The following is a 23,548-nucleotide window of genomic DNA, read 5'->3' as shown; positions in this document are numbered from 1 at the left end:
AGTGTATGTTTTGTAGCCCTAAAACAAACTTAAGACCCTCAACAAAAAAAAAAGTTGACCAGCTCTATGAATGGATTATAATTTCATCGATCTAGGCCATATTTACCATGTATAAATCAATAGGATCTAGCTCTAATTTTTAAAACTACACTTTGCACAGATAGTTTTTTTAATTTGACACATGAAAATACAAAATATAGTCTATTTATTTCATTATTTAATCAAATTAACCTTCAAATTTGTGTTTCAAAAGCATTTTTACATAAATTCGTTCCTTATATCTGCGAGTCTAGGATGCCTGACGTACATTCTTTCATTAGACATTACCGAAATGTTACACATTTCTCTATTCCTAGGTCTAAAACTCTAATTCAACTAAGATGACAGAACTTCTCTTTGCCAAGATAGTTTTATACTTTAACATACTAATTATAGTCCATTCATTTCATATTTTAATCAAATTAACATTCAAATTTGTTTTTCTAAAGCTGCGAAGCTGTGTCGACATAGACCTAAATACATTTTAATAGCTCCTTTCGTGAATCGCGTACATCTAACAAAAAAACAAAAGTCACGCATGCGCAGAGCGGAGCCTACATACATGCGCAGAACGAACTCTATATCCATACTAGTTTGAGTTTTGAGGCGCGAGACGCTTCTTTCACCAGATTACACAATTACGGCTAATTCATAATGCCGTTTTTATTTATCGCGCGTAGGATTATTATTCTAGAATCTAGATCTAGATCTATCTCTAACTCAAGATTTAATTCAAAGATGATAGATCTACTTTATACTTTAACACATAAACATAGGCTACATAATAAAGTCTATTCATTTCATATTTTAATCAAATATATGTAGGCCTACAAGCATATGTTTTTATTTGAAAAATTGGATTCAGATAGATTAGCTATTTTGATAGCTCCATTCATACTTTCTTTACATTCAAGCATTCGCTTTACTTATAACATTATTATTTCGTTAAATTGTTTACAAAACACTCTAAGTGACTATATCGACAGTGATATGCAAATTAAGACCCGTGGGTAATATATGTCAAGTATATATATATATATATATATATATATATATATATATATATATATATATATATCATGGGCGTAGCCAAGGGGGGGGGGGGTGGGGGTTCAAACCCCCCCCCCCCCCCGAAGTGAAATCCCCCCCCCCGAAGGGGGGGAGTCGGAATTTAATGACTGATTTTTTGCTTTGACTTTGTTTATTTTAGGTGAGTTTGTTATACTAAACCATCACTTGCCCCAGCACAACCAAAGGGATTTTGAGTTTAAAACCCCCTACCAGGGGGGGTTCGAGTTAAAAACCCCTACCAGAGGGGTTCGAGTTAAAAACCCCTACCAGGGATTTTGAGTTTAAAACCCCCTACCAGGGGTTTTGAGTTTTAAACCCTCTATCTGGGGTTTTTGCAGTTAACTTCCCCTCTTCTATAAAACAAAACAAAACAAAAAATGCAAACGAAAATCCCCTAATTCCAAGAGCACAGTTAAGGAAGATTTTGATTTTAAAACCCCCTCTAAAATTTACGATAAACCCCCATCTTCAATATAAAAAAAAAGCTAATTACACACTCAAAATGTTATGAGCGTAGCTAAATGGGTTTTGACTCAGATTTAATAATAAAAACAAAGCAAATTATGCACTCAGTTTAAACTCCCCTCCAGTGGAATTTGAAACTAAAAATACCTCTTCAATATAAATAAAAGCAAATTACTCACTCTAAAATCTATGCGCGTAGCCAAAGGGGTTTTGAGTTTAAACCCCCCGCCAGGGGGTTTGAGAATAAAAAATACATCTTCAGTGTAAGAAAAAAAGCAAATTACGGACTCAAAATGCTATGAGCGTTGCCAAAAGGGGTTTTGAGTTTAAACCCCCATTCAGAGGGGTTTGATGCTAAAAATACATCTTCAATATAAAAAAAAAAGCAAATTACACACAAAAAATTATTTGAGCGCAGCCAATCCAATGGGGGGTTTTGAGTTTAAACCCCTCTTCTACAGATGGCTTTTTTTAAAAGTTTAAAACCCCTCCAGATGGTTTTTAGTTTAAGATCCCCCTACAGAGCATTTTGAGGTGGAAAATCCCCAACAGATGATTTTGACGATAAAACTTCTCTTTTCGATATAAAATCCAAAGCAAACTTAAGTCACTTAATTCCAAGAGCGTATTCAAGAGAGGTTACACATTTTTACCAGTGGCAGGGCTCCATTAATAAACTGCAGTGAATAGTCATCTGCCGAAATTGAAAAACACAAAATGTGGCTCAACAAAGATGGCTAAGACAGATTTTAGGAGTCAGATCGGGTCTAAATCAAGGAAATCCTATGCCGAACTGGGAGTCGACCCATTAGTAAGATTGTGAGAGAGCGATGCATGAGGTTTGCTGGACATGTTCTCCGACAAAATAAATTACGCATAAGAAGAGTTGCAATGATATCCTAGTACAACTTGACGCCACTCATTCATGGAGGTCCTCATGGCAGGTGGGAAGAGGCTTCAGACATTACCAGTGACAGATTTTTATGGAAACAGCTTGACGTCAAATGCTCCGAACGGCGCAGTAAGAATAGCACATTAGGTTTTTGAAATAAAACTTTTTAATAGCAGGAAAATGCAGTGTAGATACCTCAGAATATGCATTTTGTTGGCTTTCAATACCAGAAATAGTGCTTGGCGGCGGGGCTTCGCCCCGCGCTGGGGGAGCTCCTAGCGTTCCCCCCAGACCCCCTTGCTCTTAATGGCGGGGAATCTACAATTTTATGGAAACAGCTTAACAGAAAATGCGCCGAAAGGCGCGGGAGGGTCTAAGTTAGTAAGAATAGCACATTAGGTTTTTGAAATAGAACTTTTTAATAGCAGGAAAATGCACTGTAGCTACCTCAGAATATGCATTTTGTTGGTTTTCAATATCAGAAATAGTGCTTGGCGGCGGGGCTTCGCCACGCGCTAAGGGAGCTCCTAGCGCTCCCCCAGACCCACTTGCTAGTAATGGCGGGGAATCTACAATTTTTCCACTAACTCATGGAAGAACCTATTCTAGGTCACAATAAACGTCTTCCGAAAGAATGAAGGGTCAGAATGTAATAAAAATTATGTACACACACACACATAAATACATATAATTTTTTTTTCGCGGGGGGGGGGGGGGGGGGGGAGAGAAAAAAAATCCACCCCCCAAACCCCCCCCCCCCCCCACCCCGAAAAAAAATCCTGGCTACGCCCATGATATATATATATATATATCTGTATCTATCTATATCTATATCTATCTATCTATCTATATACATCTATATCTCTCTATATATGTATATATATATATATATATATAAAATAGGTGCCGGTACTCAGTAGTTGATTGTCTAACTTTTAACTACTTAAAATTAATAATACTAGTCGACGGGCGGATTAGCATACGCCGCTATTTTGCAGGACCGGCCTTAGGCCACTGCAAACTATGCGATCACAATGGGCCCCCGCACTTTCATAGGACCCGCGCTAATTCTAGGTGTATAAATTATTAATTAAACTATTTTATAACTTTAAACAGATTTCCCGCGCCCTCCTGTCGATTTACCAGGAGCTCCTGGAAATCTTCCGAAATTACAAAATATACGAAAAAGTCTTTAAAATATACGGAAATATATCGACAAAAACTGTCATTTTGGGGTGTCATTCAATATGGAAAACGCCAATCCTACGCGCGATAAATAAAAACGGCATTATGAATTAGCCGTAATTGTGTAATATGGTGAAAGAAGCTTCTCGCGCCTCAAACTAATGAAGAATTACTTGAGATCATCAATTCTCAAAGATAGATTGAAGCATTTGGTAATTCTTACTATTTAGCGTGGTGTATGTAGGAAACAGAATTATTATGATACATTGTATGACTTTGCTACAAGCAAGGCTCGTAGAGAAATTCTGTACGTAGTAAAGAATGAATAAAATGCATAGACGAATTATTTTATAATACAAACTCCTAAATTTCCCTTTTTATCCGTTTCCCTACCAAAATTGGCCCGCGTTATCCGTTGCGCATAGGGCCCCACAATGGTTAAGTCCGGCCCTGCTATTTAGTGAGGTTTGAATGTACATAGTAGATTACTTGTTCTCTTTCCATGACTTCTTGGTCACAATGGTTAAGTCCGGCGCTTGTATTTAGGCAAGGTTTGAACACGGGACTATCGATAAATCCAAACAACAGTCCAGCGCGAAAACCGCACGACCAGGCAGCCATCCGTAGTACTTGTTTCCCCCCCCCCCTCTTTTTTTCTGAGCCGTGCTCTCTGTCACCTCGATAGTTACTACAGAGTATATTAATTTCTCCTACCCACCCCCCTTTTTTTTTAACGTGCGGTAGAAATAAAAAAAAAGAGTGATCTTTCTTGGTTACAACGTTCCGGCCCTGCTATTATGTGAATTTTGTGAAGCTCTGTTCCGCAAAGTTGTTAACGCCGGAAGTGGTAATGGTCTTAAGCCCATCATTACCTATAAAATGCTTCCAATGGCATGCGTCTCAAACAGCCTCTGACAACCAGTCCAACTCCTGGCCTTCACGTGTGATTCAGTTACTGAGCCCGGCGGAACCGTTACCACAGACAGGAGAAGGGGCAAAGGCGAGCAACTGGCGCCTAAACCAGTAAGCTTCGGGCAGGAGGAGCTAGCCTTGGTTGACTACCCATCTAGGTGAAGGAAAACTCAATCCAAACCTCCACTGCCTTTCTGCTAAATCCAAACACGGGAAAGGCTTCGGGAGACAACCCTGAGGAAAAATCAGGAGCTGGTGACCCGTGCTACAGCCTGGCAGAGCCTGCGGCGCTACTGATCCCAAACTGTATTGGATATTTCGTTCCTTTGGTCACATCAGTTGCGCGGAGAGGGGGGAACTGCTGTGTGGGCGACATCTTTCCGACCATAAACAATGCCCAGGCTTTCATCTCACTTTCATCTAGGTCTGTGAATTGATCAATAGTGGATAAGAATTTGTTTCAGTTTTTTAGTCTAGATATAAAATATATATTTCAGTGTTCAAAACTCATTCCTGCACTTTTGCCCATCAGTACCAATCTATCTCTAAAAACAGACAAAAATATTTGTACACAAAAAAAAAAAGATTACATAACAATCAAAAAATGTACTCACACGATTTTAATTTTTCAGTAAGATATAGTTATATTATTTCATTATTTACATTTATACAGATAGAAATATTGAGTGTTTTAAGTCAGATATTGCATTGTAACTGAGTTGTTTATTTTCTGCCTGTGTCCAGCGTGTCAGAAAGTCATGTACATTGTGTATATATGTTCATAGTAGTTAAGCAATTTAATGTGATTGTGCTCGTTCACTGTCTTCTGCAATCTTGATAAATAAAGCCTTGATGTTGGTATTTTAGAGAGTTATTTCATGACATATATACTGGGCTTTAATGGAGATCTTCTATGAGAAACATCAAACATATTTTTATTCTTAACAATTACTATAATGCTAGATTAGTGTCAGTGGTGTAACTAGGCTGGAGGTAGGAGGAGGGAGAATTTGAAAATCCCCCGAGCCCCCAAATGAGTGTTTTTTACATTAAATAATAATCAAAATGCAGGGGCCCCCAAAGAGGTCAAGCCCCCGGACCCCAAAAATGGAAAATTCCTAGCTACTCCCCTGATTAGTGTACATAGAAGAAATGGAATAAGATTTTAGACAAGGAGCATAGTCACAAAGGAGCTACTCTGGAGACTGTTTTAAGATTTGCAAAACAAATGTTCTTCGTGTCAGACTAACCTTCAATTTAAAAAAAAATGCAGAGTATTAACCTATTCCATTCGACCAAATTATGTTGGACAGCACTGCATTTTAGGTAAAGGGGACATCATTCAAATAAGATAATCATCAAATGGCAATCTATAACTTTGAGGATTACAATAGAAAGGAAAGGACAGACACCAGAAGATATATTGGTCGGTGGGGGCGCTAATACTTTTAAGAAGATGTGAATGAACTAGAGTAAATACCTGTAATGTTGCATCATTGTTGGTAAGTATAATTTTCTTAGATAAGATTTTAAAGATGGTCAACACTGACAAGGGAGATAAATCTACTTTATTTGTAGCTTAGTCAATATGTCCATAGTGCATGTACCTGAACACATCAATCACACTGGGGCATTTTCTTTTTAAAATATTCTGAGTTATTCAATATTTACTCAGGGCTTATGTGTCATTGATTCATTTATTGTATTGCAAAATTTCTACTGGTCTCAAAAAAATAACCAATTACATGATTGTATTTTAACAATGAGATGAAACTGTACTGCATTATTAATTACATCTGTTATAGTTCTGTGTGAGCAGACTATGGAAACATACATATGCCCAATGACATAAGAAATAAACATAAATATGAGCAAGGACACATAAAATATGCTGTATATTATAAATTCACAGGAATGTAAAATATTATATATTACATTGTAACATACTTATCAACCCCCTTTTCAAATATTTTTTCTTTTCCTATTTCCAAATGTGTTGGACCTAAATCATGGGAGATCAATTCAGTTTTGAAGAACTTATCACATCAGAACACACTTCTCTCCCCTTTTTGACATTTGCTTTTCATATTCCTCAACTTGTTGAAGGTAATCCAAGGGAGGCCACCTGTGCTCATCCACATGCTTCCTGTCTATCTCTGTCAGTTCGCAGAATTCTTGTCTTTTTGAAAAGGCGTTGTAGTTGGTAGCGATGAAATGCAAACAAAAAGTCACCAACTGCCTTGCATTTAACATCTGTAGATACAATGATGATTAGTTATATTAGCAGATGTAGAATGATAATATTCCACATTACGTAATAATAGACTAGTCACTAGTACTAGTAGACTTCTAGATCTAAATCTAGAACTAAAAAAAATCTATTTCACACAATTATATTTAATTAACAAAAAGCACTGACTAGTCAATTAATTATCAAGACCTCCTGATTCTACTAGACCCACAGGTACTACTAAAGGTAAAGTTGTAAAGTTTCCCCTTTCAAACCTTGTGATCTATGGGGGAGATGATGATAAGGTCATCTGTTTCTTAGGCCAACAGTTAAAGAGCAGAGTGTCATGTGGCCAGCACAACGATCAACCGCCTTTAATTTTTCATGATTTAAGTCAGGTGATCCTTAGGGGTCTTCACCAAGATTCAAGCCTAGGACCCCAGGTTCAGAAGCCAAGTGCTTAACCACTTCACCCCCCGCCCTCACACAGGTACTACTACAATATCTAAATATATCTATTTCTAGTTACTAATCTAAACTGAGCAATCTCTAGATTACTACATCTAGATCTAATCTAGATTATTAAAATCTAGATCATTAAAAAAAAAAAATTCAATGATATATGTGTCAGAGAAATGCTTTCAGAGTAATTCTGAAACAAGAATCAAACCCCAAAATCATTTAGCATCATTTGCAACTGGAGAGCTCTCAGACAGCCACAGAGCAGAAAAAGAAGCACTAGAACTAGCTGCTACCATGCTAGCACATCATGCAAGTACCCCACACAGTCAGATTGTCTTTCTAACTGATGCGAAAACAACCCTCCAAAGCTTGAAAAAACTCTGATTCCTCATATATAAAACGACTCAGGACAGCACTTATAAAGCTCTATAACAATAGCAAAAAAAAAAGGTGTTTCAATGGATACCAGCACATATAGAACTAGAAGGAAATGAGAAGGCTGACACACTCGTAAAGAGTGGGAGAACAAACTCACAATTAAATATTGCACTCTATCTAGAAGAAATGAAGAAAATAATAGGAAATAAAATAAATGAGAAATGGACAAGCTCTCATCCGAATCACAAGAAAGATGATGCCTATTATAAGCTATCCCGACATGTCAACATCTAATCTTTCGCCTCAGAACTGGACACAACAGAATGAGACAACATATGTACTGGAAGTTCAAAATTGGAACCAGTCAAAATCTGCCCATGTGGAGTGTCACCAGAGAATGCTGACCATGTCCTCCAAAACTGCTCTCTTTACCAAGAGGCCCGTACAAGACACTGGCCCGAAAACACCCAAATATATAGAAAACTATATGGAGAGCTCCCTGACTTTAAAAACCACTAAGCAGTTCATCTCATGTATTGGTCTAGTCATCTGAACACTCCAACATAAAAATGAGAACGGAAATAAAGAATAAAGCTCTGTGTGATAAAATCAAACATAACTAGCTGAAGCTTTAGAAAGACCAAAAAGTGTTATAGGAAAATAACAATCTGGTAGTGCAAAAATACAAATGGAACTATTTCTTACATGAGCTGTATTTAATAATCCCACAACATCAATCTCTGATCTCTCAATACGATTTTGGCAGGCTCTGTCCACTTCCTTGCTGATGTATAGCTCACAAAGATTGACCAATCGTGTCAACCCATTTTCATCTGCAAGACTCATCATACCCACCAAGTCTTCACTTTCCTCTAATGGGGCATGGTCTGTGTAGATATAGTCCAGTAGAGACATGAAGTTCTCCCTGCTTGCATGAGGGATGTTGACCTTTAGAGAAACAGAGACAAATAAAACACAAAATTCACCTGGTCTAGTGTTGGTTATACTATTATATTTATGTTACAATAATATATTAAAGCTAAAAAGAAATAAGTGTCAAGCAGTCAAACCAGTGAGTGGTGGTGGCTGGCTGGTAAAACACTTGGCTTCCAAATTAAGGCATCTCGAGTTCAAATTTTAAATTTTGGGATTTTTAGCCACCCAACTCTAATAAGTACCAGGCATTATTTGGGGAAAGTAAAGTGGTTGGCCATTGTGCTGGCCACATGACATCCTCGTTAATATCTGCCACAGAAATAGATGACCTTTACATCATCTACTCATAGATGACAAGGTTTGAAAGGGTTACTTTATTTTTAATTTTAATCAAACAAAAGACAAAGTGATCTTTGAATATCCAATAATATTAATCATTGAAAAACATATATATATATATATATATATATATATATATATATATATATATAAATTTGTTGTTTTTTTTGTGACTCAAAAAGATCATGTTTTAATTTTAAAAGTTCATAGGTCTGTAGACAGCTGTAGACTGATGAGCTGAACAAAGATGTCAATCTTAGATCCAACAGGCACAACTGACAGCACTGAGCCCCATTAGTATTTGCTGAGTAGATAAAGAGAACCCTTGAAAAATTAAAAGGAACCACATGACCTAAAATGTACCCAAAAAATCAAAATCAAAACCCTAAGACTTCAAGGACAATATTTAAGCATCTCTTCCTTACTAGTTGAATCTTGATCCTAAGTCGCCATAAAATCTGAGACAACTAGTACACCACAAGCAGCAAATCTAGTGTGATACTCACTGTAGTGATTTTGTCTTGCGCAGACTCCATAAAACTTCCTAGAAACATGGCTGCCATCACTTCATTTCTTGTGGAGAGGATTACTTTCTGAGCATATATTTGTGTACCTAAAAAAATGATGCATAATAAAATGACTGTATATGTCTATGCCTCTCTCTTTCTCTCTCTCTATATATATAACGGGAAAACTGTGATGCTGCTTATTCAAAACTGTATCAGCTTGTTGCTGTTCTTTTGCTGTGTGGACAACATCATTCAAACCATAATATGCTCTATGAGATGAACAATAGTCATTCTGCAGCTCAAAGAGGCCATGTATAAATAATTTCTGTGGCAGATGAATCTCCTGTTTGCAAGAAGTTCATTTTAGTTCTTCTCCTTGTTGATTAAGATGCACACATTGTTTGTGCTGCAATCACAATTACACAAATGTGATTGCTAAGTATGTTTATAAAATGATTTAAATATTTCGAATGCTGCTTCAGACTTTAACATAATTTACTTCCTAGCCCAAGCCTCCCACAAGATGACGGGGGATGGCAGCAGACAGCATATGAACCCAAGACCTTCTTAATGACAGTTCAGTGCGCATACGACAACACCAAGCAGCCATCTTAGGCAATGTTAATTTTTTTTATTACCGACACATAGAAATCAAGTTTAATTATAATAAAGAAAGGGATTCAAGTGCCTAAATGTGGCCAAATCGTGGCTGAGATGGTTGATGGAAAATACAAATTAATCAAATTAAAGAGTAGCTTACCTTCTACAACAAACACAACATCAGAGTAGACTTCCTGATTCATGAAAAGTTCTTTCATCTTGGCTCCAGTCTCATCATTGATGTAAGAGCCAATACTTGGATTCAGAAAGTCCTCCTCATTCAGGATGTTGTCACAGATTGTACTCAGGTAGTGAAGTTGAAATATGCCAGCCAAACGTTTCAGCTCTTTTATTTCTGTTTCATCTGCATCTTCTGGTACATTAGGTAAGCCTGGAAACAATGAGGATAAAGGTTAGTACAACACAATTTTAGTGTCCAATTAGTTTTTTTTGTTTTCAAAATCAGGACTGCATTGCCATTTAACAAGATCCTTAGGACTTGTTAAGATTTTTCTGTAGGGAACAGAAGCAGGCACAGAAAGCGAGGCAGACAAAAGAAGCAAGAAGAGGACAACATTAAAGAACACAGGTGAAGGTGGTGAAAAATGAATTCCTTTTCTCTTAAAAAAAAAAAATTAAAATAAAAAAAAAATTTTACATTATGTAAAATGCTTGAAGTAAAAAAAAAAAAAAATTAGCTCTTCATTAAAAACTCGAGTAGTTAAAAAATACTATCCACCAAATGCTGTTCTTTTAAATTTCAATGCCTTATATTCTTATATAATACACATGTTACTTCAGAAAAGAAGATGAGTACGTCCTAAGCGTCATGCATTCAGTCATGCATATTAACCAATGACTTAAATTCTGCCAAGCCACTGGTTTTCCTGGCCAGCTCAGGCAACCCATACCATGTTCTAATATCACTAGGGAAGAAGGAGCATTTGTACAAATTTTCCTAGCTTATGGAACTTACTGGAAATTTATTAACATTTATATTCAAATGTAACATGCTTCTGTCCATACATATATTGAAAGTTTCAGTTAGCAAAATGAATCAAGCTTATTACCTGTATAAAGAAATTCTAAGACTCTAACAAATGTTTTTGCTTTGATGTCGGCACTGATCTCTATAGTTGTGTCCAGGCCATATGATGATCCAGTATCATACACTGAACATATGCCTTGAGGAAACAATTCAAACTAAATATTATGGTTTTTAAATAAACCAAGTTGAAATAATGTTACATAGCTGTATCTCATAAGAAAAACATGGATTTAAAGAGAGTTTGTGTTTTCACAAAGTCAGGCAGCCCCCAACTTTGGCCAGCTGACCTTATTATTATTAAAATTAATAAATTGTTTATTGTTTATGAACTGAGTTTAATGAAGATTTAAGAATCACAATGGTTCAGTGTGAGCCTAGCATAACAAGGATGTGATTAAATAATCATCTAATAGATGTTATACATTAGTACAAAAGATTATTTACCAAATGAAATATAATTTGTGTCTATTTTTTAATTGGAATTCTTTCACTAATAATTATGATGACATCAAAGGTACCTTACTTACTTTACATATTATAAATAAATTTTTAAAAATGTACCTTGCACTTTCCCAGCATTTAAATCTTCACGTGAAAAGCTGTCAATATGATTAAGCTCCTGAAGTTGGGAATTCTGAAAGTTAAAATGAAAAACTGATTAATAGCAATACTACTTTAAATGGATAATAAAATAGCAGAATTAGACATTAGCTGAGAATGCTAGAACACAAACTTTTATAAACATTTATAAACTGGAAACCCTAGAGCAGTGATCTTTAAACTATGGCATGTAAGCCAAATCTGGCACATGACCAAATGACCAAGATGCCATCCAGCCCTGAAAAAAACTGCACAATGAAGCAGCAGCGGATGGGTTGCATAAGACTGTGATTTCTTGCATGGATGTGATCTGCTTGAAATTTATATAGCTCTAAGACAGAGAAAGGTTTGGCACCTAGGGAACCACAGTCAGTTAACACAATCACATGGTTGAGTGCATAATTGAAAAAAGCAATATTCTAATTAAAAAAAAACAGTAACATTGAACAATTTCTTGTTTCTTATATACAACCAGTGTGTCAGGGAAAAAACAAAACATGAACAATGAAGTTTTGGAAAAGTTGTTATATATTAAACAGAACACAGAGAACCAGAAAAAAGCTTTTGATAAATCACTTTCGCAAGTCTCAGGTTTATTTTCTTTTTAAATATTGTTTTTCTGTTGCAATCTGTGGATTTTTAAACCCTTCAACTGATGAATACAAAATAAAGTAAATGAAATCTGATTTGTCAAAAGACAAAATTTACATTGAGACTAGAAGAGAAAAAAAAAGAAAAAATACTTTGGCTGGACAGCCTAGTAAGCATTAAATTTCTCTCTTCTGAGGTTCAATTTGCACAATATGTTTCAACAGTTCTAGAAAATATGTATTTCTCATAAATTACTTACACTACAAGGCAATGTGCTAGATAGAACTTTCCCAAAAAACTTTGATGCAGAACAAATGACTACCCTATGAGCATGAAGCCTGCGAGTGCCTTCTACTAGGAATGTCACATCATGAAATTTAGGATTCTGTAATGTTTTATACCAGTTGTCAGCAAATGTTGAGCTTTCAATCTCCATCCAAGGAGCCTTACCTAGAAAAAATATTATTTTTTTTTACACTTGATTGTGTGAGAATAATAAAAATGTCTTCTTGTATATTGGTTTAATTTAGTTTTCCTGTTTCCTTAAACATCTTTTATACATGTGACAAGTCAAAAGCTCGCTGTCAGAGTCACTCAAATTTATCACAGCATTAATTATTATTATTCATTATTTATTTATTTTATTTTAATTATTTCCCCTTCCTATCCCCAATTTCTCCACCCGCCCCCACCCTTTCCTCTCCAGGCTAGACTTAGTTGACCACATTGGAGATAGCTAGGCCTCGCCTTTCATTTATCTTCCCTTGACCGGGGCAAAGATACACACATTCTCTTTGATCGTACCGGCCGGATGTCTGACGGGCGCAGTTGACACCACCTCGTGTGGATTGCAAGTCACTCTTCCCCACGTCTCTCTTTGATCTAGGAGACCACGAGGACAAACACGCCCATTGACCTTCCCAATGTGCGACTCCCATCTCAAGTCTAATTCACCCACGTGTAAGATAATCCTTAGCCTATGACATTTCCTGTTTCCGCCCACATTTTCCAGGCCTGTATATAAGGTAAATTAAATCAAGTCAGACTCTCTCTTTTTCTCATTCGAGCTGAGCTATCGAGTCTGTACTGCTTCATTTATTCTTTCTCTTAGAGGAATACCTGGTGGTAAGCCGAACTTAATCACAAGTTCCATCTTAGTTACTACGTGCATATATCTCACTGGAGATGCTCATGTGTATTCTATTATTTTATTTACATTTAATTAGTGCATTGTGTATTTCTCACTGGCGTAAGTAGAGAACATAAACATGTCCTATGTATGTATTTATGAATTGCATTAATCTATTAATACTACGTTGCTCAATTGATCATGTATATATTTGTACATCTTATTTTATTTTCTTTATCTCGGCTGACAACCGTGATAATTTTACTAGAGCACTGATACTGCGTTTAGAAGAGAAGATATATGAATTATCTCCCCTTTTCTCATTTTACTCTAACAAGAGTTGCGCCTCTTGAACGGACACCCTCTCCATTCAAGCGCGCTCCATTGTTCTCGACCGACGGTCATATGTAAACAAACCGTCTTGGTCGCTGACCACCGCCCATTTCACTCCCCCCCCCCTTCTTCCTCTATCCACCTGTGTTGATTATTTGAGATTATTATTTCCCCTCATACGTACATTTTTGTATTATTATTTTCCCTTTTATGTACATTTTTATATTGCTACTATCAGCCATCTATTTTAACCTATCCCATTTGTCATCATCTCCCCATTGTGCTTTAAAGCAATGTTACCAATCTGACGAATGCACCTCAGTCGAGGGCATCCATAAGATGCATGAGAGACATGTCCTAACTTGTCTTTATTTATCCGCAGCCTCCCTCAGGTGTCTGCCTATTTGCTGTTTAGTGTCTACTCGACACAACTCAACTATTTGCTATCGAGAATCACCTACTGCTTATGTGCTGAGTGCTATTCTGCACTGCGCTTTCCTACTGAGATCTACCCAACTATTTGTTATATGCTGTTCAGTGTCTACTCGACATTATTGCCTAATTGCTATTGAGTATCCTCTACTGCCTACGTGGATCTACTCAACTCTACTACTTGGCCATATCGGCCTTGCCCGCCTATTCGACAGCTCACCTGTCAACTTATTAGGTGCGACGTCCCTATAGACTCCGACCTGTGCGAGACGTCATAGCTACGCCAAACCCTCTGCAACTCACTGGACGTATCCTGTCAACTACGCTGCCCACGGCAGATCTGCTCTGCCCGCAGTAGCCGGCCACCCGCCCTACTGTGCCCACTACAGATATCAGAACTTTGGATTGAGACTCCACAAGAACTGAATCACCGGCGTCCCTCTATCCGCTAGAGCGCCACCTCCAGCTGCAGAACCTCAAGCCAGGACACAGCCAGCTGCGACATCAACAGGAAAACCAGCTAAGTCAGAGGACAAAGTGACAAACTCTCTTATTAGGTCCAAGAGTGATGATTAAACATAGTATTCACTAGAGATAGATGCAAACCCTCCCCCTTTTTATTATTATCTGTAAATATTTATGTAAATAAATATTCTTCATTTTAACCTTGTATCTTTCTTTCATTGCTTGTCTCGTTGCGTGTCTGCTCCCGATTTATATGCTGACGGGTTGGTGTGTGATAGCTTTAAAAATAATCATCCCCTAGACATTAAACGCGCCAAACACACGTCACATTTCCCCACCTGTCACAATACATTTAGAGATAGTGCATTTTAATTGTCTGTAGAATATCTAAGTTAGTTCCCTTTTCAGATCTTGCAATCTAGAAGGCAGATGATGTTAGGTCATCTGTTTTTATTGGTCAAAGGTTAATAAGCAGGGTGTCATGTGGCCAGCACAATGACCAACCGCCTTTACTTTCCCCAGCTAAAGTCATGTACCCATTAGAGTTGGGTGGACTCAGGAGTGCCCTAAAAATCCTGATATTCAAAATCATAGTCTTCACTGAGATTTGAACCCAGGACCAGAAGTTCGGAAGCCAAGTGCCTATAACCACTCAGCCACCACACCCACAGGCTATCTAAAGACTAAGACAAATATTAGTTTCAGTAACAGCTATAACTTTTTACAAACTTTTAAAATTCTTATAAAAAATTAAGAAAATGTTGTTTTTGGCCTCAACTAACCGATTTTTTTTATATTTTTTTTTACTGTTTAATAAAGGTAGAAATGTGCAAGCTATAGGATAATACTGAAAGAGAGAAATCACTAACCAGCAGGGGGCATGACAGGAGGAAATATGGTTTGCTCATTCTTTTTCTTGCTTTTCCTGGAAAATATTGACTTGGTTTTGGCTGATGAAACATTACCAAGACCAAGGCGAATCTGCAAAATTAAAGAAAACAATTATTCCAATAGCTCAAAGTTTAAATGCTACATTAAACCAACAGGAATGAAAAAAAAAATTTTTTTAATGACAACAAAAAGCATTTTATTTTAGATAAAAGGCAGTGCACAGGGTAAGTTAAAAAATTGGCAAGGAAAGAATTTAAGGTGATCAAAATATAATTATTAAGAAAAATATTTTATAGAGATCAATTTCTAAAAGTATTTGGGCTCTTCAAAGCAATTGTTAGTGAGAAGTAATCACTGCAAACCCTTGAACTTAGTCAAATTATGTGCTCTTATTTTGTTAGAAACAGAGTTGTGGAGATACACATTAAAGACAACCTAATGAATTAGAACTGTTTTATCTGCCACAAAAAGTTACTTGTGGAAGCTGACAAGTGGGTGGTCACTTATGTGTTGGTACTTGGTTGTAACTATTAAGTTCTTAATGTAGAGCTTGAAAAAAACTAGCTTCTTTTAAAACAAAACTGAATATAACTTTTTTATATAAATATACACAGATCCAGCTTGAAAGTAGATCTATGTAGAAACACAAATGAAATGATAATGACTCACAACAAATACATGTCTGTCTCATGTCTCTTGCTTGTTCTTCCTTTCTTTCAACTTTCAGGCCAGTATTTCTTAACTTCAGGACAGACAGACCACTTTGTGGTTTCATCAGATTCTCTTAAGCCCACACAAGCAAAACATCTGCCCTTATTTCCTCATGGTTACATTAGAAACACGTACATACATACACCATAACAATATGTAATGGGTAATGTTAGAAAATTAATGAGATTCAATATTATTTCCATACACTTACAGCCCCATCAAAACATTCTTTCAATCCATGTTGAGTCAAAGCACTTGTCTCAGCAAAGGCAGTCTTCAGTTCATTAGCCAGAGCACGCCCTTCTTCAGACCTTATTACATCCCTTTTTCTACCTTCTGTATAGTTTAGATCTTCAATACAAACAAAATTTAAAAAAAAAGGTAAATTTGTGTATGAAATTATCACACTGGATAATTTTAATTAGATTAACATATAAACACTTTTTTTTTTTAGTGGCTGGCCCCAGAGTTAAAGCTGTTTGTACATCTGTAATGTTTAGATCTCAAAGAACTAAAATTGCTTTTGAATATTTGATTTTACCATTGCCTGTATTCTGCTCAAAAAAGCTTTTCTGAAATGAAAATGTTCACTATTAAGGCTGGAGTTCCCAAACTAAGCTAATGAATAAATCTAATTTGTCAAAGGACTAGCTGTACTGCTAGTATTACAAAACAAAAGTAATAAAATATATCAATTCCCTGCCTACTAGATCTAGACCTACTATAACTCCTTCCTGCTCTGATTTTTCAATAGGAGTTCATCTCAGACCTACTATAACTAGACTTAGATTAAAGAGAGGAATGGCTGCCTGGTCGTGCTGTTTGTCGCTGGACTGTCATTCGGTCATCTTGATACTCCTATGTATAAACTCTGACAAGATTACCACCAGCAAGTAGCAGATTTATAATGTAATAGTTCATGATCTAGGTCTCTTTATAGGCATGGTGTAAAGTCTCTTGACCAAAATTTCATGAAATGATATTAATGTAGATCTATATAACAAATTTCCTCGCGGATAATAAAGATTATTATTAATTATGTAATATTATTATATATTACAGACTTATTAGACTTTTTATTATAAATTATAATATTGTAGATCTACATGAAATAATGAATCATCGGTATTAGTTTACGAGACTAGAAACGCTTCTCTTATATTTTAAGAATATGCAGAAAAAAATGCAGATTACAAATATGTAATTTTGATTTCCTCTGAGATAAATAGTTTTTAAAATATAAATTTTAAAGTTTTATTTCTTATTACCATATATTGTCATTGGAAATACGCCATTTTGGTTTTAAGGCTTAATACTAGACTATCTTCCTTGAATTACTTGCCAACATTTTTCTGTCGCTGTTTTGTCTTTCTTTCTAGCAGCTATTAGATCTTATATTAAAATTCATTTAAAATGATAGCATAAGAACAAAAATACTCTCTTAAAAAAGTTATTGAAAAAAAGAAGAAACAACTTCATCAATTTATTATTAACATTTTTTTAGACCTTCATTTCAGTAAATACACTTAAAAATGCATAAGTTGACAGCATAAGAACAGAAATCTCTTTTTAAAAAGTTATTGAAAAAAGAAGAAACATTAAAAACAACATGGTGGTCAGTAAAGGTATCTGGGCATCTAAACTATTACCGAATCATCAATCATTATCATTAATTTTTATCAAAATCATGATCATATGATGCATCTAATAAGTCCATGATAAAGGCATGATATTGACTATGTAGACTATTATAGACTATAAATCACTAAATTAAGAAAGCCTTCAGGACAGAAGACTCAAAAGTAAAGTAGCAATTATACATAAAACACTGAACCATAATCTTCAAATACAAAAACAACAAAATTTAATAAAATACTCAGAAAGACACAAAGATAAAGGCACATTCCTCATCCCACATGCTAGGATAAATTTGTACAAATACTCCTATTCTTCCCTATTCCCTATAGTGCTATTAGAGCATGGAATGGGTTGCCTGAGCTAGCCAGGAAAACCAGTGACTTGACAGAATTTAGGTCATTGGTTAATAGTTAATTAAATATGCATGACATGACTGAATCATGAATGCATGACACATATTAAATCTAATTAACTAAAAAAACTAGATTCTAATTCAAATATAATTATTTATAAATTAGAACTAGATGATTAGATCTATACTCTATATATAATTGTATTTATTTATTATAAATAATATTATTAATATAGATCTAAATTAATTAGTAAATATTTAATTAATATAATATTATTTATTATTAAATTTAATATTTTTTTATTAATCATTTAATGAATTTTAATCGAGATCTAGAATCTAGACCAGTGATTCCCAAAGTGGTCTATATAGACCCCCAGGGGTCTACGAAGACTTCCAAGGGGTCTACGAAAGTGAAAAAGTAAATTGGGGGTCTATGAGCTGTCCATGGGGGTCTATGACTTTAATTTTCACATCCCATTAATGTAACTATTTCAAACACTTATAAATGATTTGTACCTTAGTTATAAATATTTACCATAGTATTATAAATTCAAAAGTAAAATAGTCGTATTTAATTACAATAGGCCTACTAATCTAAATAGTTAATTTTGTCTACATGTAAGTAATGTTTAACAAAAAGAAATCTTGATTTTAAAGCGTTGATTATTTATTTCCTTGTTAAATAAGCGATTGTCTATAATAAGAGTCTTTATATGAAATCAATTAAACTTGAGCATTATTTGAGACGGTGCCACCCTGATAAAAAGAGAAAAGTGAGAAAAAAATGTCAGAATAGATCCACAAAATCTTTCTTCAACATCATATAGAAAAGATGGTGGTTTGTGAGCCTCTTACAAGATCTCTATACCATAGCCAAATACGAAAAACATTATAGATAAAACATTGATTTTACCAGCCCTTGAAGTAGTTTTAAAATCTGTTTTACACAAACCTTCATCTGATATTATGAAACGAATTTCTTTTAGTAACACTACAGTTCAAGGGCACATCGGTGTGATGAGCATTAAAGCTGCAAACTTCCTAATGGTCTTCAGCTCCATAGTTTTCCCCAGGGCTGACCCACGAAACCTTTCCCGTGTTTGGGTGTATAGCTGCAAAGCAGCAGAGGTTTGAATTCTATTTTCCTTCGGCTAGGTGGGCTGCAAGCCAAGGCTAATGAGTCCCTCCTGCCCAAAGCTTACTGGTTTAGGCGCCAGTAACTCACCTTTGCCTCTTCTCCTGTTAGTGAAAACAGCTCCGCAAGACCAATATTTGAGCAAAATGTGAAAGCTCAAGAAATACACGAGAAACTCTTTGCGAAAACTTTTACAATAATACATAAGGCAAATTAATTAAATTGTACACTGCAGTTAGAAATTAGTTAGAAAAATTAGTTTATGAATGTGCAAAAATGCAATATAAGTTAAGCAGGGGGTCTACCGAAAATTAGAAAACATGGCAAGGGGTCTACGAGACAAAAAAGTTTGGGAACCACTGATCTAGACCTAGATGAGTAGATCTACTCTAGTTAATAAGGATTTAGAGGTATACCACCAATGGCAATGCTTAAAAAAAAGAGTCTACTGTGCTTTTGTTTTTGCAACAATATTTAATTTTAATGCCTACCTGTTTTACAAGCAACTATCACTACTGGTACGTCAGGACAAAAATGCTTTATCTCTGGAAGCCATTTGTGTCTGATGTTGTCAAGCGAAGCTCTCCGCTCAACGGAGTAACAAACACAAAATACATCTGTTTGTGGATATGACAGAGGGCGAAGTCGATCATAATCTTCCTGCAAAAAATACAAGAAATCTAAATCTCTAGCATTCATAGATTTTTAGGATCTACGGCAAATATTTTGTTTTGGTCTATAGACTTGTTTGTTTTGGTATTTTACACTTTTAAAAAAAATTAATTCCTATTATTTTGAACTTAAATTTCTATTACCTGGCCAGCTGTATCCCATAATCCAAGGTTGATGGCTTTGCCATCTACCATAACATTTGCGCTATAGTTGTCAAAAACAGTAGGAACGTATTCGCCTGGAAAACAGTTTGTTGTATACGCTATAAGCATACAACTTTTACCAACACCTCCGTCTCCAACTACAACCAATTTAACATTCTGCATTCCTATTTTGTTTTTAGCTTTATTCTTATGTCTTATCTACTAGATCTAGTCACTTTTGTCTTGATTAAGAATTCCGATGGTTTAAAGTTTAGACATAGTACATAGCCATAGGTCTAGGTCTATATCTTATCTAAATTCTGTCTAGATTAGATTCTACGAAGTTGTTGTTTTTTTTTCAATGCTTTATTTGAAGAAAATTAGGTGTAGATCTAATCATATTGGAAGTGTTGTTTTTGTCAAATAAAAAACTCATCTGTAGTTAGAAAAACAAATCCCTCTCGGTGTTATATAGGTTGATACGTTATGTTAAAAATAGACCAATGGTTTTTAACGACAAAAATAGCAACCAATGAAAATGTTGATTATGGAAGACTATTTTAGTACGACCTAGAATTAAGATATTCATGCTATTTTTAGTCTTTGGAATTTCTGATATAATAATCTAGGCTATTTTTTTTTTTTTTTTGGTGAGTTAAAAGATGGTCGACGTAACAGAGGCGCCCCACGGAAACGCTTCAAAGACCATGCAGCTTAGGTGTCAACTTTCCTTGGCTGACATAGCACCTGGTTGCATGGCCATGCGACCTCAGAACGAGACAGCTGGAGGTCACTCACGAAATCCACGGGATACACATTTGAGACCAAAAGAAAATCCGCTGCCGAGGACAAACGCATACGGCGAAAAGAAAATCTAAATCGACCACCTGCGGACAATGGTTATGCTTGTCCTGGATGTGGCAAAATATGTAGGCAGGGCCGGTCTTAGGGCACTGCAACCTATGCAGCCACAGTGGGCCCCGCACTTTCATAGGCCCCGCGCTAACACTAGTTGTAAATTATTAAATTAAACCATTTAAACTTACAACAGGGTTTCCACGGCCTCCTAATTTTCAGGAGCTCCTGGAAATCTTACGAAATTGCAAAGTATACAAAAAAAAAAGTCATGAAAATCTCCTGAAATTATTAAATTATCCTGAAAACTCATAAAAATGTCCTGCCTGACAAATAGACTAAATTGTAATTTTGGGGTGTCATTAAATATGGAAAACGCCAATCCTAATTGCATTTGTCAACTACCATTCAATAAAAATAATAAGTCGAATCTACACTAAAACAGAAAGTTCCAATAGTTAATTTACTCTTATAATCAGTGGCATGTAAATATTGATCCATCTTGTTCTCTTAAAAAAAGTCAAAAGCGATATTTTACTAGTCGATAATACATCTAAAAGGCAGATGTGAATGTTTATTGTCTTTTTGTTGGAAAACTACCTTCTATTGTAGATGGCTCGTCATTTAATTTGACCGTGATTTCGCACTTAGCAAAGTATAAATAAAATGCAATGACGAATTTATTTTTTAACAGAAATTCTTAATTTTCACTTATTATCCTTATCTCTACCCAGACTAGGCCCCGCGAAATCCGTTTCGCATAGGGCCCGCAATCTGTTGGAAGGTCCTGTATGTAGGTCACATCTGGGGCTGCGCAGACACGGGAAATACTGCACTCCTCGCTAATCTTCGGACTCGAAGACAAGTCTTATGATCTAGGCTATTAGGAATATTACATACTTATTTAATATAAAATTTAAAGACAAAGCAAATTTAGGTAGTAATATTTGCTTGCATGCATTTATAATTCTAAGACATAATATAACACATAAAACGTAGCTCAAGCATAAGTAAGTAGGTCCTAGATCTTATAAATAAACAATTCAATTATGGCTATATATATAGTAGGCCTATATAGGAACCTATAAATCCATATCTTAAACTCTTGATACAAAGAATCCAATCATCCATGTTATTCATATCATGAAGACTACAGTGATGGAATTTTCTTTTCTGAAATGTATTTTTTACATGGATACGTTTGGGACGTAACTATCTTCACCTTTCATGGAACTCGAAGACAAGCAGGGGCGGACTGGCTATATGGACAAACGGGCAAATGCCAGGTGGGCCGGTACCAAATGGGCCGGTCTGGTCGCGGTCAAAGAAAAAAAAAATTCAATGCAGACAACTTTTAAAAAAAAGTCACAGCAGCTAGACACAAAGGCCCGAATGCGTTTTCTTGTTGTTTAATAAAAAAAAAAAAAAATACACTCTACACTGTACATATTATCATTTGCAAAACGTTAGACCGTACTTTCTGCTATGCACGAGCTGCATGGACTGCTTTGATGTCTTCGAGGTTGTGTTTGGCCTTATCATTTTGCTGGTTGGCATGGGCCTTTGATGGCACTAGCATTTTTTTTGCTCCTTCCCTCTTCCATCTTTTAATGGTTCCAATGAAATTTAACCAAAATGAGGGATGAGAGAGGTTAAGTTAGAAAACATTGATATAACGCAGCAAAAAAAAAATATAGGCGCGACAATTAGCTCTTTAGCAATACTTAATAGGAAACTAACTTTAACACATACACAAAGCCGCGAAATTGCAAACCACCCAACTTATTCACAGCTCAATATGGGTATAAAGCTCTACTTTCTGTGATTTTAAAAGAAAAAGTAAGTTTCTATTTGTTTATTTTTAATAACATAGATCTAAAAATACTACACTTAAGGCTTACAAAAAGATTATTTAATCTAGATCTAAATCAATTTTTATGCTATTATAATTAATGGCAAACTTATGCTTAGTATGAAGTCATTAATGATGAAAATTATTACAATAATTACAATAATGTAGGCCTATAGATCTATAGCGCTGTCACATCCGATATTTAATGCAAGGAGATTAATATTTTAAACTAGTCGACCGGCGGCGTAGCATACGCCGCTATTTTGCAGGGCCGGTCTTAGGCCACTGCAACCTATGCGACCGAAGGACCCGCACTTTCATGGGACCCGCGCTAATTCAAGGTGTATAAATTATTAAATTAAACCATTTTATAACTTAAAACAGATTTCCCGCTCCTTCCTGTTGATTAACCAGGAGCTCCTGGAAATCTCGAGAAATTGCAAAATATACGAAAAAGTCCTTAAAATATACGGAAATATATCGAAAAAAAAAATTGTCATTTTGGGGTGTCATTCGATATGGAAAACGCCAATCCTAAGGGCTATTAATAAAAATGGCATTATGCATTAGCCATTTGTTAAATCAGGTGAAAGAAGCTTGTCGTGCCTCAAGCTAATGAAGAATTACTTGTCAACAATTCTCAAAGATAGATTGAAACATTTGGTAATTCTTACTATTGA

General features: G+C 35.6%; 1 protein-coding gene across 2 annotated transcripts; it reads right to left on the bottom strand.

The window, feature by feature from the left end:
• Window positions 1-6,117: 6,117 nt before the first annotated feature.
• On the bottom strand, window positions 6,118-20,629 carry LOC106062294 (rho-related protein racA-like). Of its 2 annotated transcripts, none has more exons than XM_056004648.1 (11): window positions 20,162-20,629; window positions 19,838-20,006; window positions 16,430-16,569; window positions 15,486-15,597; window positions 12,517-12,707; window positions 11,628-11,700; window positions 11,089-11,202; window positions 10,179-10,409; window positions 9,416-9,522; window positions 8,490-8,582; window positions 6,118-6,817 (listed from the first exon to the last, which is right to left on the bottom strand). In XM_056004648.1, exons 1-11 carry the CDS (start codon window positions 20,342-20,344, stop codon window positions 6,605-6,607), a joined length of 1,626 nt encoding a protein of 541 aa, XP_055860623.1. In that variant the 5' UTR covers window positions 20,345-20,629; the 3' UTR covers window positions 6,118-6,604. The 2 variants fall into 2 exon arrangements, with proteins under 2 accessions (XP_055860623.1, XP_013076015.1); XM_013220561.2 differs by having other exon boundaries at window positions 8,340-8,582; window positions 20,162-20,627.
• Between the last annotated feature and the right edge of the window lie 2,919 nt (window positions 20,630-23,548).

This window comes from Biomphalaria glabrata, chromosome 11 (assembly GCF_947242115.1).
Source record: "Biomphalaria glabrata chromosome 11, xgBioGlab47.1, whole genome shotgun sequence".
NCBI lineage: Eukaryota > Metazoa > Mollusca > Gastropoda > Planorbidae > Biomphalaria > Biomphalaria glabrata.
Note: the sequence above shows the minus strand (reverse complement) of the source record. Positions and strands in the feature narration are given on the sequence as shown.